We start from the raw sequence: 16678 nt of genomic DNA, 5'->3' as shown, positions 1-16678 counted from the left end.
TGAAATTTGGCATAGGAACTTTAGAAAAAATCTACAGATTTGTGTTAAATTTTGATCGAAATCTAATGAGAGAGGAAGTCTATCTGCTCGAGTGCAAGTGAACATAAAACGGCAAGAACTAGACGAATAAAATCTTTTTTCTTCAATATTTGTTAATAATAATGAAATAATATTTACCAATTTATATATTTACCTATTTCTATTAAATTCCTCAATGATCAATCACTTTAACTATCCCCAGTTATACAAAATTTGTAAATAATTTGTGAACACATTATCGAATGGAGCAAAGAAAATTAAAATATTTTTATTGCATACTAGCCGCGTTTGTGACCTACTGGTTTGGCAAGAAAACAAGCTGTTTTTATTTTCAATTGAATCTCTTTTGCATAACTTAATGTTCATAATTTCTCGAAGAAAATACTTTTAAGCATCAGATTCTGACAGACAGTATCTGATATGACAGTATGTCATGTAATTTTAATAGCCTGAAATACATAGAGTATGCTCTGCATTCTAATAGAATGAAATCCCATGCCGTCATAATACTATTAAGAACGTAACTTTCAGAATAACCTTTTACCGATGTTCATTTTTTTATACCTTATTAAATGATTTGCCTGGAATATTGTTTATATTTGATTTCAGATAAGTCTTTTAAATAAAACCCCATGTCCATGATTCCATCAAATTATCTGACATTAAAGTCATGTTATTTTAATCGTGTTACTTTTAAGTTCTGCGTATTGTGCACATGAACTTTTCTAATGAAAACAGTCCCATAATATCCCACCTCACAGAGTTAATAAAAACTAAATATCCAGTTTATCTACATTATTCATCTATATTTTTGTAATTATCGTGTTCACTTACAACTCGGGCCGGCGACCTGGCCTAGGGGTAATGCATTTTCTCCGTGATCTGAGCATTTCGCGCTCGCGTTCTGGTTCGGGCATGGTTGTTCTTATCCTGTGTTCCCTCTGTGAGGTGTGTGAAAGAGCCCTCCACCCTCTTAAAAGGGGTTGTGCAAGCGAATGTGTGTGTCATCTTCATATGAGCTAGAAGTCAGACTTCTGCCTTCGGATGCTAAGGGACTTTGCCCTCAGAAGCCCCTGCACACTCGGCTTAAATCGCTGACAGTTCATCAGCGGGCTTGTAAAGTGCATAAGTAACAACAACAAACTTATACTCTGATAAATAGACAGACAAAACTCCTGTAAAAAATTTCGTTAGAAATTTGACAGACATCTATTTATTGTGTTCACAATCAGAAAGAACAACAGCATTCAAGTAGGTTAAAAATGTGAAAATTCTTCAGAATTTTCAGGTCGAATTTTTGACGAGTATAATACCTTTTCTTCGAGTGCTTGGTACATGACAAAATATAAAAAGACTGAAAAAAAGAAAAGTTTTGTGTATCCTAAAGCTAAATTTCTTGTTTAATGTTTTTTTACGATATTATTCTTGATACTGTATTTTGACATTTGGTTCGTTTTTCTAACTACATTTAGGTTTTAAAAGCCTCATATTATTCTTTGATTCAGTAAGGTAAATAATACAAATAATTTCCATTCTTCTTCCCCTTTAAAATTGTGCTGTCAAATATAATGATGTATAGACATTTATTTCAAAATATTTATTATTACAATATTTTGATTTTAAAGAAGGAATAGAAAAAAAATTCGTCTTCAATTTTATGTGCTTATGTATCCAGAATTAATAATTTAACAGCCAGGAAATATAATATTTCGTGTCAATACATTGGTAGCCAAAGGCGTTAAGTTTTGTTCCTTAAAACGGAATATATTATCTTAGTCACCAAAACTATTTTATAAATATCTTATCTATTTAATAAAAATTTTGAATTTTAAAATAACTATATTCAAATTTTAATGACTTGAATAGTCAAATTCCAAATTTTTTACACATTTATTCTGTGTTTAATGCTGCTATATTGATTTTAAAACGTTTTAATTTGTAACTATCAATAATTTTCGAAATAAAATTAATCCTAAGTTTTTACCTTAAAATCGGATTATTAATACGCAATGTAGGCAACTACCAAAGGCTTTCAACATTGTGGGCCTCAAGGACTCGAAATATTTTTGATGTATAACCAGAAGAGTTTAATTTTTTACTTCCATTGAATTTATGAAAAACATACATTCCAATTTATTCAAATTAAAACCGAGAATCTTTTAAATTTTAGAACATGATGTCAACAGTATTCCTTATTTGCTTGCTTGTTTGAATTTTATGTTGCCGAAAATTTTAAAAAAAATGTTTTGTTCATATAGTATTTAAATATGTAATAATAATAATGAAGTTAAAAAGTTTTCACTTTCACTTTATATAGCCCCCACCAGGGAGCATCTCAGATTTGAGGAATGAGAAGTTTTCGAATGGTGGTTCCACTTGGATGGGGACAGAAATGGTGTACTTCCAACAGGAAGGATTGTACCGTGGTCGGTGATGGTCCTTAGGACTCAACCTTAATTCCCGTCAATGCTATCGCGGCGGTCCGGTCAGATCTGATCCGTGTGTCTTAATGGCAGGTTGGAGTAGGCATTTGTGGTTTAAAAATACATTGAAATCAACTTATTTGAAAGTACATTGCAATATAATGTTGTGCTATTTCAGTTTGTCAAAATTTTCGACTTAGAACTTCTTATATTTTTAATTAAAATCAATAAAAAAAATTTGGTTTTGGAAATGAGGAGTGGAAAAACAACCGCAAGACTTGCATTGTTTAAGAACCTATAGAGAGATTCGTCTATTCTGCTCCTAAAATATTTAAAATTTCTATTTCAAAATTTTTTTAACTGATGTAAATTATATACACTGAGCTGATAAAGTCATGGGATACCTTCTAATAATGTGTCAAACCTACTTTCAAACCGGCGAAGTGGAGCACCTCGACGTGGTAGGGACTCAATAAGTCGATGGAAGTACCCTGAAGAAATATTGAGCCATGCTGATTCTATAGACCTTCATAATTGTGAAAGTATTGTCGGTATGGAATTTTGTTCACGATCCGATCTCTTGATTATGTCCCATAAATGATCGACAGGTTTCATATCGGGCCATCTCCGAAGCCAAATCATCTACTGGAATTGTCCAGAATGTTCTTCAAACCAACTGTGCACACTTGTAGCCCTGTGACGTGACGCATTACCATCCATAAAAATCTCCATCATTGTTTAGGTACATAATCCTTTCTAGTCAATGATCGATTCATTTGGATCAGAGGACCCAGTTCATTCGAAGTAAAAACGATCCACACCATTATAGAGCCACCACCAGTTTGCATGCAGTAATAGTTAACTGATGTTGATCAAGTTAAGCTCAAAATAAAAAAAAAATTCAAAGATTAAATTACATAACTGAATGAATGAGCCTTAAGAATGATAAAAACCCATAAAAAATGATGTGAAATAATCTTCAATTTTTTTAGATTGCTTTTTCTAATAAATTAGATAAATTTGATAAAGTAATAAATATTAATTGCAATAATAATCTTGGAACAGTCAGTTTATTTCTACGAAGAGCTTAAACAAAGCAATTATTGCAGTCATCTTAGTATAAACAAACATATAAATATGCAAATCATAAGGAATAAAACCACAAAATCAGTATTTTCAAAGCATATTCAATCCATATCAACTAAAAGTAAGATTTTATGTGTTCACTGAATATTTGAAATTTGATATTGCATAATTTGAAGGTTTTTACGTCTGAAATAAAACGCGCCAAAAGTTTGCGACACAACGGGCTTTGTTCACCATAGTCGTCTGGACGGCTTCAGTCGGCTGTGGTTTGTTCGTACATACTATAAAACGTATAAAATATACATATGGCAACAAGAATTCTTCTTTTACTGCATGGCAATTCTTTTAATTTCAAGTGATGTTGAGTGTTGACTTTTGTTGTTGTGGAAAAATTGCAAATGTATTTAATTGTTTGTTTACATTATTTTCAGAATTTTAGTTTTGATCTTTCCTAAATTATTTCAAATTTTGTTTCCAAATGAGAGATTAGCATAGCTTATAATTTTTTTTTTTTTGGATAGTAATATTTATACAATAAAAGTTTATGTGTGATAGAATTCAAATGATTTGTTTACATCAATCAAATTCTATGAAATTTCCTCAACATATAGTAACTTATTAGCTGTATTTTTTAAGCAAGTAAGTTTTATCTATTATGTATAGAATATATGCATTTTTGAACTGTAAAAATGGAATGCTTCTATAAAACATAGATACTTGCATATATTATCAAATCTGGACTTGCATTTATTTATATCTTCATTTAGCTGATTGTTTGGATCATAATTATATAAATATTTTTAACTTAATTTGATGAGTGTATTGAATAAAATATATTATTATTATTTTGCTTTGAAAATTTCATAAATTACAATTTAGACATTTGGAAAGCATGAAATATTAAGATTTTAGTTTTTACCCTTATGTATTAAGTTAGCAATTCTTATTTCTTATTATTAAAATTCAGAATTATCATTGTTTATCCTATAAGTCATGTAACATATGTTATGAAATACAAAATCATTACCGTCTTCAGTGTCTTAAATTTTTATGCTGTTGTCTTTTCTAACTTAAGATGTAAGCAGATTAGTTTGTAATGCTGAATTTTATATCATTTTCATTATAAAAATGACAGACCTTTTGTATTTTAATCATTTCTTCATTATTTAAACAGATGTTATTTAATGTGGCTTCATATGTTTGTTGTATGTATGTATCTCTTTAAAGTTTTTTTTTTTTTTTTTTTTTTTTTTTTTTTTTTTTTTTTAATTTGATAAGACGATTATAAGGTGCATATTGCTTAAACTTAGTTAAATTTAGTTTTCAGTTATTGAAAGTATGATTGTAAAGTATAAGAGAAGTATGGACTCATAATTTCTACTTGAAATAAATTTATATGAAAACTAACATTATAAATGAATGGAAGGTTGATTCTTTTGTATATTTTTTATTATTTGTACTTTGCATCAACATAATTTTAACTTTTTTATGAGATTATTCTGTATATTTTATTACATTATTCTGTAATCTAAAGACAAACCTTAAAATAAGAAATAAAAAGAGGCAGTAATTTATTTCTGTATTCATTTTATTCATTGCATTCATAAAGAAACAATCAAGTGTAGTCAATGATTATTTGACAGTAAATAGTAGATGGCGATTTGGTTTATTGATGCTCTGATAGTTCTCTATCTATAACTGAGCTGTTTTTATTTGAAAAGTTTGTTGATAACCCTTAGGGAAACAGTGCATTTATATCTGACTTTATTTCATTTTTGAAGCTTGAAAGTATTGAAATATATGCATTAACTCTTGTCTGTATCATGTCTAACTTGTGTTTAAATTTTCCCATTTATGAGATTCCAAGTAAAATATGAAACAGAGTGCTAAATTTAGCATTCTCATGCTTTGAAGCATTCTTCAGGCTCCATAGTTACAGGAAAGTGCAGCTATGAATGTACTTAATAAAATTTTTTACCATTGCTTGGTTCTGAATTTAAACTTTGATTACAAATATAGAAATACAATAAAATTTTTTAAAAATTGTTATAATCACACCTTATACTGAAGCCTCTTGGCATGGAAAAATGAGTGGATATTTTATATCATGACCACTCATAATTTATCATCAAGAATGGTAAAAGAGACAGGATGAAATATTAGCAGTGGCAATGAAAGCTGTTCGAGTTTACTTGAACTATAAAATATATTATTGTTGCATACATTAATTTTTTTTAAATTAATTAAAAATAAAAAAAAATTATAGGGTGAAAAAATTGGTATTGTTGTGAATATATTTTTTTGTATTTAAAAATGACAAAATCATTTTTGTGATTGTCATATTTTTGGAAATTATGATAGGGGAAAAAAAAAAAAAAAAAGGTCAAAATTTCAACTAATCTTCAATTATTTAAACTCTTTTATTTAAAATTATTAAAAAAAAAATACTGAGATGTATATTCTTATCCTTCAATACACAAACATACACACATGTCAAATGTGGTAGCTTAAATGCAATGGACTAACCTGTTGAATGTTAATATACACATTTGTCTTATTATTATTAAAAAACATGTTAAAAGATAATAAAAAGTTAAATTGCTGATTGTTATCTATTTGTTTGAATAATTTATCAAGCATGTAATTACTCATCATAAAATTGAAATAAAAATCAAATCAATAAGTCTTATACTTTTAGATGTAAGAATGCATTAAGAAAGTCTAATTCTACATGCCAGTTTCTTGTAAACCTTTAAGCAGCGAGAATTCTATTTATAAACTAATTTTAAAAAATGTGCTTTTTGTCTGCAATTAATGTCCAAAACTAGAAGTTTCCCAGTCTGTAGTCTACATATTTCTAGAAGGTTCAGCTGCAAGCCAATTAAGAATATGTGGTAATAATGTTGATAAGGGTATCATGCTAGATTAATATGATGAGAATAAGAAGCTTAATAAGAGTAGATGCTTATTTCCACAAATTTCAGTGAAAAGTGATAGTTTTTACAGTCAAAAGACCTGTTGGATAGCAATGATGGAAAACTCCCAGAAATCCATTAAAATAATAAAATATTTAGAATTTCTCAAGAACTTGAAATTTGTAGAAAGAACATTTTTTACTTTAAAATAAAATAAATAAATAAAAATAATTTGAAATTACAATGTTTTCTTTTAGAAATTACCTCAAGTAAATTAGCTTTTTAAAAAAAATTGTAATTTTTTTTTAAAATGTTGGATCATTATTTATATTGCTCTTTCATTTAGGTTAGTGTGAGTGGACTTGTTATTTTTTCATGAAATGTTTAACGCTTTGAAAAAACTAGTCAGCAGTCATGATGCTTCCTCTAAAGGGCTTCCACCTCCTGGTGTACAGGCAATGGGCTTGTCCCTTCAAAGAAAGTTTGCCAAAGGAGTACAATATAACAGTAAGAATTTTACAATTTAATTTTATAAAATTTATGGAGTTTTTAAATGGATTTTTTGGAGCTAACATGGAGTTTTTAAATTTCTTTCTGTTGCTTCTTAGTTTAATTGTAATTTTTTAATGCTTGGTTAAAAATAGTTTTCTTTATTATTGGATTAGAAAGTTTTTGTTTTATTAGTGCTAAATCTTAATATAAATATTTAAGGACCTTCAAATTAGTTCTTTTAAACAAGATGACTTTTGCTATTACTGATATATTTATTAATATTTTGTCATTTTCATATATTAACATGTATAATTTTTGTATCAAATTTAATGTAGATAATTTATTAAAAAAATTAGCATGAAAATGTAAATTTTCATTTTCTAGAAATTATTTTAATGTTTTATGAGAACTTGCTTTTATTTTTTATTTTCCCACATTTATTTCTGAATGAAAATAGGACTGTTAGAAAAAAAAATTATGTTTTTATATTTTATTTTTTTAGTGAAAATTATTATAAAAGGTGATCGAAACGTTGGAAAATCATGTCTGTTTGCAAGGTTACAAGGCAAAAAGTTTATTGAAGAATATTTACCTACTGACGAAATCCAGGTGATGTTACTCATTTGTAATTAGGTATTTAATCATTTTTCATAATTAACTGGAAGAATATTTTTTAAAAACATTCAGCCAGTTTTGAAAAATATATTCTATATATTTTTGATTTGCACTTCTTTTAACTAAACTTAATGCTTTTTTTAATACTTTCCATTAATCACTATATGGTTAATATCTTTTATTTCATAGGTTGCTAGCATTCAGTGGAATTACAAAGCAACTGATGATGTTGTTAAAGTTGAAGTATGGGATGTTGTTGATAAGGGTAAAAAAAGAAAAAAGATAGATGGTTTAAAACTTGATAATAAAGCATCAGAGGTAAGTTGCTATATTAATTTTTCCTTCTTCTTGAAATTTGCTTTTATTCCTCTTTTAAAAAACTTGCAATTTTTTTTTTTTATATCTTTTTGCTGTAAAATCAGACAGTGTTTTGTATTTTATCTATAGTTTAGTTTAAAAATAAAGTCTATAGTGGCATTATTTTAACTGGTTATTAACATACATTTCTAATAAATGTTTATCAAATTATAAGTTTAAGATATTTATTAATCACACTTAGCCATTTTTCAAAGTAAAATAGTAATAATCTTGTTTATTTTTGAATATTTACATCTATAATATGATGGTAATGGGAATAAGCCATCAAAGACCTTAACTCTTTAACATCCAAGCGCTTTTCAAGTGGCACTCCCTTTAACATCCAGACTTTTTCAGCGTGGCTCTGAAAGACATGGACTCTTCCTAGCTGAGGGGCAGTTTAACCCCTCACTCTGAAGTAATAAAACTGTCGACGCTCTACCTTGAATAATTGCCTTGCGGTTTTCGACAACGAGATTCATTTTCCAGCAGCTTAAGAGTTTTATTCTAATGTATTTTTATTTTTTAGTGTGAAGTGTTTCGCTCATCATCTTTGTAGGGTATTTTTTTTTACAAAAAATTTGAAATTTATTCTATAATTTAGAAAATAGTTTTTTTTTTTTGTAAGTTTTATGTTACGCTTACAAACCATTTAAATAAGAACTTGCTTTACTAGCAATTTCAAAAACATTTTTATGTTTCATTTGATTCTCAATAGGCTTTTACATTTTTTTGTTGCCAAAATTAAATAATATGTCATATATTACCATGTAAATTTTTTTTTGCATAGTAATGTAAAACATACATTATATATATATCAATGCAATTAGTTCATTTTTTAACATAGTATAGATGTGAATGCTTTTCAGTGATAAACAAGATAATGTATTAAATCTTCATTTAATACCAAAATAAAAACAATCGTTGGATAAAAAAATGTTATTGCTCTTTTTGAAACATGTTTCAAAAATAATATGTTCTTTCAACACTCAGCTAAGATTTTTTTTTTTTTATTGTCTTTAGCATTTTTTTTCAATATAAACGATTATCTTTATTGAATTTTTAAATATAAAATATTATTTTGCATTTACGATAGTGATACTAAGAGAAAAGTTTTAGAAAAATTTGTAAAGAAGTTTTCACATTTTTTTCCCCCAAAACCTTACGCATTCTTGCTTTTACATTAAATAATCGAAAAAGAATGTAGGGTAAATATAAATTCCAAAAATATCTTTATTTTGCCACTCATTTTTACTAATCTTTTAAAATATAACTATTAAAATTTTTTTCTAACCAAGGGAATTTTTTTCTAACCAAGGGAATGTATTACGTCAAATCTTATATATCTCATCTATCAAATTGTTTCGATAGATGAGTTAACATATTTTTAAAACTTCATTTAATAATGAAGTACAAACATTTATGAAATAAAATTCGGGGGAAAAATTACTCAGCGAAATATATTTCGAAAATACATTCCTTCAGTTTTCAGCCTGAACATTTTACTAAAACATTACATTCTTCATAAACTAAATATGAAGATTTAACACATTTAAAATTACATTAATCATAAATATTACTTTTTTAGTATGAACTGTCATGTTGAATTTTTCAAGCTGAATTTCTGATTTTAAAATGTTATGTAAAGTTTTCTATAGTATTGTTAAGACAAGATACATTTTTGAACGAAAGCTTCATGTTAAATTTCCACAAATTTACACACGAGGGAATCATTTGCAAATTTTTGATAATATGTACATTATATAACATTTTTTGACTCCTCATCTCTCTCTCTCTCGTTCATCTGACCGACGTTAGTTTCATCTCCTGCTTCTTTGCTTAGAATAAACGAGAGATCAACTAAAGTATCATTTTTTGGCCAACCATCATCTGATAGATCACTGTCACTTTCATCAGAATCAAGTAAAATTGCTTTAATTTCTTCTTCAGTGTGTTCACGATTTCTTTTACTCATAATGAAGAAATAATAAGCGTTTCAATAGAAAAATTACTCTGATAATCCAAACACCCGATTCACAGTACATGAAATAAAGAGTAGCAATTCACAACTGAAGAGAAATTTTCTGAATGGAATTCTAAAAAGGAACTCGGTATTTATATAACTTATCTCACTCTTTAAAGAGGGCGATAAAGAATACTCCCAATCTTTCTTTTTTTTTTTTTTTTGTCTTTTAATTCTATTTTAAAGGCGGTAGTTTGTACACGGCCTCAGAATTTCCGACAGTCCTTTGATGAAAGAATAAGATGCTTGGAGTGTAAAACGACTTCCTTCCATAGTAACAACTGTCGCTACCCATTTTGTGAGAAAACTGCGATGTGAATAGGCCGCAGTGTCAATGCAATGGTTTGTCTTTATATCATTACAATAGTCTTACTACTGCAAAGGGCTTCTGATGCTTGTCCGAAAAATAAACAACGTGTCGGTATCCTTATATATCATTCATCGTTACCAGAGAACTTCAGTGGAAAATTTCTTTTATAAATGGCCATAAAATCTTTCCAATTTTGAGCTAACAACACGTGAAAATAGAAACTAAAACCCTTTCAAAATACAAAATGTACGCCAACAACCTATTGACTGAATCCCTCCCCAACCCCTACCGCCCTAAGGCACAGGGGAAACTACTGTGAAAAAGCCGCGATTGTCGAAGATAATGAGGACCTCCTGGAGGGTTCAGTAGAGGAGCCTCTTTTTATACCCATCTCCCCTAAAACGGCTAACAGCCGCCCCAAACCGACCCACGTGGATATTATAGGGTAAATTCTCAAACCGCCCCAAACCGCCCCGCTGGAATCGAGAGGGTTAAGGCTGGATGGAATTTAAAAAAAATCCTTTGATCTGCATCATTATCAGTTGTTCAAATTCTAAGTTGTGTTTTGGCATCTAGCTACTCAAACATTTTTTTAGTGTTAAATTGATTGATTTATTGATATATGAAAAAAAACCTAGTAATGAGATAATAAGCTTCACATTTTATTTACATTTTTTTAAATGTTGGATTGTAGCCAGGATCAGTGAGCTGAGGTTTAAAATTCTTATAGTTAGATAGTTTCCGATAGGAAGACTACCTATCGCAATGGTTTTCATGACAAGACTTCAGTGAATTTTTTGCAATTCTTCACTTTTCATGGTCCCTAGAACCCATAACCATCCTTCATTCAAAAGTTTATATTTTAGGGGTTGAATGCACGAGGATAGAACCTAGGACCTTTTGGTTCACAGTCCAATAACATAACCATGATACAAAAGCAATTGACCGTGCAGCGTAGTTGTTAACTGGCTTATATGCTATTCACCACAGACTCCTCCTCCAGTGAGTTGGAGGTGATACGAATGATATGGCTGTTGAGTGGTGACGTATTTATTAGCTATTGAGTCTAATGCGCCTGTATGTACCCATTTGAGTAGTGCCAAGCGTTATGGCGAGCGTGTGTGAATGAGGGATTGCTGCGTCAAGTGAGTCTGACGACTTTGGGTTTGCTGCGTCAAGTGAATCTGACGACTTTGGTTGCGGGTAGATGGCGCCACAACAGCTGTACGAAGGTTGAAGGTTTATCGTCCGGGGTCACCAATTTAGGGAATTGGGAATGCGCAAGGGTAGAACCTGGTACCTTGTAGTTTGTAATCCAGTAATATAACCAGGATACAAAAGCAATTGCCTGTGCAGCATAGTTGTTAACTGGCTTATATGCTATTCACCACAATATATAACACTTTGCATATGTTATCTTGTAAACAAGATAACTAGAGTAATTTTATTTGGATTTTAACCAGCTTAGAATATGTTGTAAAAAATATAAAAATTTTGGAGGACTTCATAAATGGGGCATCTAGCTTAAAGGGAGTAGAAATGGTGGTGGTGGTGGGGAGTTGAAATCTTCATTTTGCTACAACTTCCTTAATATTGAAAATAGTAAAATAAACCAAATTATCTAACCTGTTTTTAATTGCTAAACCAATTTTTCTAACATTACTTTATCTAGAGATTTAAAATTGTAGAGTTCATGCATTCTATTCAAACTCCAGTGCATCCACCTCATATGATATAAAAACGAATTTTCTCATAACTTTTAATTAGATTAGTACTTGATTATCTGTTCCAATTTACTCCTGTAACTCTTATTTAAAACTATTATTTGCAATTGATAGCCTTGTTTAATATTTATATATCTTTAGTTATCAATTGACTTGAAGTTGGTGTAACTAACTGTAAGAAAACTATAATTAAGAATGTATTCTGAAGTTATTTCCAAAAATAGATTATTTAATTTTTTGCTAGTATGGTCCTCTTAAATATTGTTCAAAATAGAACTTACTGTCTGTTGTATCCACTCATTATATTATTGCAGTAAGATTATGTACAGCAATTTAGTTTTTTTGTCATCTACAGTCTAATAATTTCTTGTATATAAATATATTTAAAGCTATTTATAAATGAATGTGAGCAGAGTTTTCATATAAGAATCCTTTTATATTTTTAGTTTTAAGTGTATTTATTTATAGGTAAAGTGTAAAAATAATTAAAGTAAACTGTTCATACTTTGTTTTGAATTTTCACTGTCTCTTCAGCAGGTTCCTGAGGAAGCTGCTCTTGATGCTGAATTCATTGATGTTTACAAGGGCACAAATGGTGTTATATTAGTCTTTGACATAACAAAACAATGGTTAGTGCATTTCCTTTTTTAATCGAATAACTGACAAACAATTTTTTAACATGTCGACTGCAGCATTACGCACCTGTGCATTATAGATAATATTTAATTGTACAAAACCATCTATCTTATTAGATGACCCCTTCTCTACTATTGTTATAAGATTGCAAAGAAGGTGTAATCTAATTAGAATAGATGTACCGAATATCAGGTGTGAGTCATGGTAAATTTTTCTTTATTTCTGTTTAATGAAACTAAATTACAGAATTCAGAAATGATTTATTTTGTTAGTGCAAAACTATTTCAGTATATAATTAAAGTTTATTTTAATGATCTATTCTTTATATCCCCATTTTAGTGTTTGAGTAGAAGTGGAAAGTAGTGATTGGAATTGTTAAGTTTTAACACTTTTTATCCATTATTTTAAAATAACCACACAAAAAAATGACTCCCAAGTATTTTGGTTAATCCAGTTAAATATTTTTCTCCTTTAAATTCATTATTAATAATTATTTCCAACTGTGCAGTGTATTATTATCTTTACTATCAGTTTTGAACTAAGATATATGGAATACATGGCTGGATTTGATAATGATGATATAAGAAAAAATTCTATGTTATTGTCATATCATATAGATGCTTTTATGTATCTTTTAAGTTTGGAACCAAATATCTCATTCTATAGTTTTTAATAAGAAGATCTTAGGTTCCAAACAAGTTTATCTTTTGTGATATCTGAAGCTGTAATTATTATTCAAAACAAAATAAATAAGTAACACTGTAAGTTAAGTATAGTGATATAACCAGACAGTGTTTTTTTTTTTTTTTTCATGTAATTTTATTTTGGGGATTTTAAAAGTGTGAAGAAAAAATTTAAATAGATTTGGGAGGATTAATATAGTTAAAAACATAATAGTCCCATTATGTAGTAATAGTTATCCAGTTTAGATAGCTTTATGTATAGCTTTTTTTTCTATGTTTATTTTTAATTTTTTAGTCTGATATATATTTAAAATCTATATTAATATTTAGTTTGGACATTAATAATCATAATGCATGAATTAAGTTTTTTCTTATATGTTTTATTCATTATTATTAAACTTAATTAGCATCACATAGCAGACCAGTTTAATTCACACTGTCATATGTGTTAAAACACTTGTATTTTTAGTTAAATTATTATTAGATTACAGATTTTAATATTTGAAAATAGTTTATGTTAAAACATTCTTTCTTCTCTAAAAAATAGTATTTTCTTTAATTATTATTTTTTAATATGAAATAGACTTGTTATTTTTATTTAAAAAAAAATTGTAGGTAGATAAATCATTATATTTCTTTGCATCTTATTATAGGACTTTTGCTTACGTTCAGAAAGAATTGCCTCTCATTCCACATCACATTCCAGTTTTAGTTTTAGCAAACCATAGGGATATGGGACATCATCGTACTGTAACTGAGGATCAGGTCCGGTTTTTCATAGACAGCTTAGAACGGTATTCAAATTGTTTGTATTATCAAAATGCTTTAGTCCCTCATAATAGAGCTTTTAATTTTATTAAAGTTTTGTTGTTTTATGCATTTTTTGAATAAAAATCATTTTTGCAATTTGGAATTGAAAATTATGTATATTGTGTTGTATTAAAAGTTACGTTAAAAATGTATTTCACTAATTCCATTTTATTAAAATTTTTAACACATACTTTTCATTTTCATTTTTTATTCAGATGAGGTGATAGTTGCTTTTTAGAATAGAGCTTAGAAGCTCTCTATGAAAAGTGTATTTTACATTTCTTTTTTGAAAAGAGAAAATTTGCTACATTCAAATCCTATTTAGAATTGTATATTACAGAGATTGATAACTTTTGTGGTGATATTTAAAAATCTTTGAAGCCCACGTTTGAGTAAATTATGATAGAATTAGAAGACTGATCTTTGAGTTGCATTATTTTCTTTATTGAAATATTATGATTGCCATCATTTGAGAAAGATGGTTTGCCAAACTATGTAATGGAATTTAATAAGGAAAATTCTGGAAAAGTGAGCAATGAGCTTATCTCAAAAAAGAATTGTTTGAGTCAAAAGGCAAATAGCTAAATGTCATGCCCTTTATGAATAGTAAGAATAATTAAAGTGAAAGAAAAGGCTTATGGTTGCTAAGGGCTTTTATGATCTGTTTGTTGCTGATTCAATTTATGAATTTATTAGTAAACAAATAAATTCTTAATTCTAAATATTGCAGAATTCCAAAAGCTAATTACCTGTTTGCCAAGGGTCTATGTAAATCACAATCTATGAATTACTTAACATCATAAATTAATTTGTGTTAAAATTCTGAGATAATCCTTAAAATGAATGAAATGTGCAATAACAATTTAAAGTATGTTACTTTTACAATTTAGCCTGAAATCTCTATATGAACATGAATTTGTTAAAATCTTTTTTATATCATCATATACAATTTGTATAGTTTAAGATTTGTTTTTAAAAGTAAATGTCAATGAAATCTTGCACTTGATATAATATTTTATTTATATTATAGTTTTTATGTATCAGCTAATGATTCTTATATTTATTAGTTTAATTAAAAACATTTTACTGAAAGATTAACTTATTTTTATAGACCTGGTGATAGTGCTCAAATCAGATATGCAGAAGGTTCAATGAGGAATGGTTTTGGATTGAAATATCTGCATAAGTTTTTCAATCTTCCTTTTCTTCAACTGCAGGTTAGAGCTAGGCTTTATTAAATTACAAATAAATGTATTATTAACTATTTATTTTCTAAAATGAATTCTATTTCTCTTATTTGCAACTTGATATTTAAATTCTATTATAAACCTATCTGCTTTTAATTCACTTTTTTTGAAATTTTATCAATTTTTTTTTTTGAATTGGAAATTGGTGAATTTTTATTCATTTTGCATTCATATTTTATTTTTATTTGTACCTATCTGTCTGCTAATTTTTCCCCACCTTGCTTTAAAATGTTCTAAAAGAATAATCATAACCATTGGCCCATTTTCTAGAACTAAAGTAAAAAAATTAGAAGATATTTATTTCATATCAAAATTTTTATTAAGTTTGAAAATAAAAATATTTTGATCAGTCATATTTTTTAATCATTATATTCTCTTATATATTGTTTTGAGCAATTTTTTGCCACACTTTTGTTATTCAAAATAATTTATTTAATATAAATAGCAAATCAAATAATATCTTGTGCATAGTGTGCCATATTTAATAACGAAAGGGTTTGTTTATTGTACTTTTAAGCCAATGCAATAAAGTTCTAAATTCGTTTCAACAATATAATCTTTTAGTGAAATGACAATATAAATTTAGCATTGTTTTTCCTTTAGGAGTTATTATTAATATTTGTAATGATTAACATTTTTTTTTCTAAGTAAAGGTTTGTAATTTTAAAATTCATAGAGAGAAACACTGTTGAAGCAACTTGAAATCAACAACAGTGAAATTCAAGCTACAGTTGAAGAGTTGGATTGTTTATCTGAATCTGAAGAGCAGAATTATGATGTGTAAGTAAAAAGTACCAAAATTTTGCAAATAATTGCAAGTATAAATTTTTTTTTAAAAAATATTTATATAGAAATTATAAATTAATTTTAATATTTATAATGCAATGATTTAAACAGCATATATTATTCTGATTCAGAAATTTTATTTCCACATTTTTAAGTAATTTTCATGCTACATTATAAAATTTCCATTCAAAATATTTTTGGGAAGATAGTATGACATATGCTGCCTAAGTCAGTTGAAAAAGTCAGTAGTTGATAAAATAGATGTTGAATTCAGATATTGAAAATTATCACATTAAAAATAAAACAGGATGTTGCTTGTATGATGAGATTAGAATCTGTATATACTTAGCTCTGTATTTTCTACAGTTGTGGAGAACAAAGTTTGATTTTATGAACTTTCTGCTTTGTATCTTGTATTACTATCGGTTTCTGATTATTAAATTTCTTATAATAATATTATTAAAAACCATCATTTTCAATATTATAACCTAGAATCATATTGTTTATGCAAATGCTAACTTTCAAATGTATA

At 27.9% G+C, this 16678-nt stretch overlaps 1 protein-coding gene across 3 annotated transcripts in view; it reads left to right on the top strand.

Moving 5' to 3' along the window:
- Positions 1–3812: 3812 nt before the first annotated feature.
- Positions 3813–16678, top strand: part of LOC129981183 (rab-like protein 6) — a 33412-nt gene continuing 20546 nt past the window's right edge. The window contains exons 1-8 of one of the 3 annotated variants that reach the window (XM_056091914.1): positions 3813–3948; positions 6810–6970; positions 7458–7564; positions 7760–7888; positions 12519–12613; positions 13957–14097; positions 15225–15330; positions 16037–16140. In XM_056091914.1, the coding sequence (XP_055947889.1) occupies positions 6844–6970; positions 7458–7564; positions 7760–7888; positions 12519–12613; positions 13957–14097; positions 15225–15330; positions 16037–16140 (809 nt within the window). In that variant the 5' untranslated portion in view covers positions 3813–3948; positions 6810–6843. Of the gene's footprint in view, positions 3949–3980; positions 4188–6809; positions 6971–7457; positions 7565–7759; positions 7889–12518; positions 12614–13956; positions 14098–15224; positions 15331–16036; positions 16141–16678 lie in introns of those variants that run through there. The other 2 variants (XM_056091915.1, XM_056091913.1) reach the window with 2 other exon arrangements.

Source organism: Argiope bruennichi, chromosome 8, assembly GCF_947563725.1.
Source record: "Argiope bruennichi chromosome 8, qqArgBrue1.1, whole genome shotgun sequence".
In the NCBI taxonomy this organism is placed as follows: Eukaryota; Metazoa; Arthropoda; class Arachnida; order Araneae; family Araneidae; genus Argiope; species Argiope bruennichi.
Note: the sequence above shows the minus strand (reverse complement) of the source record. Positions and strands in the feature narration are given on the sequence as shown.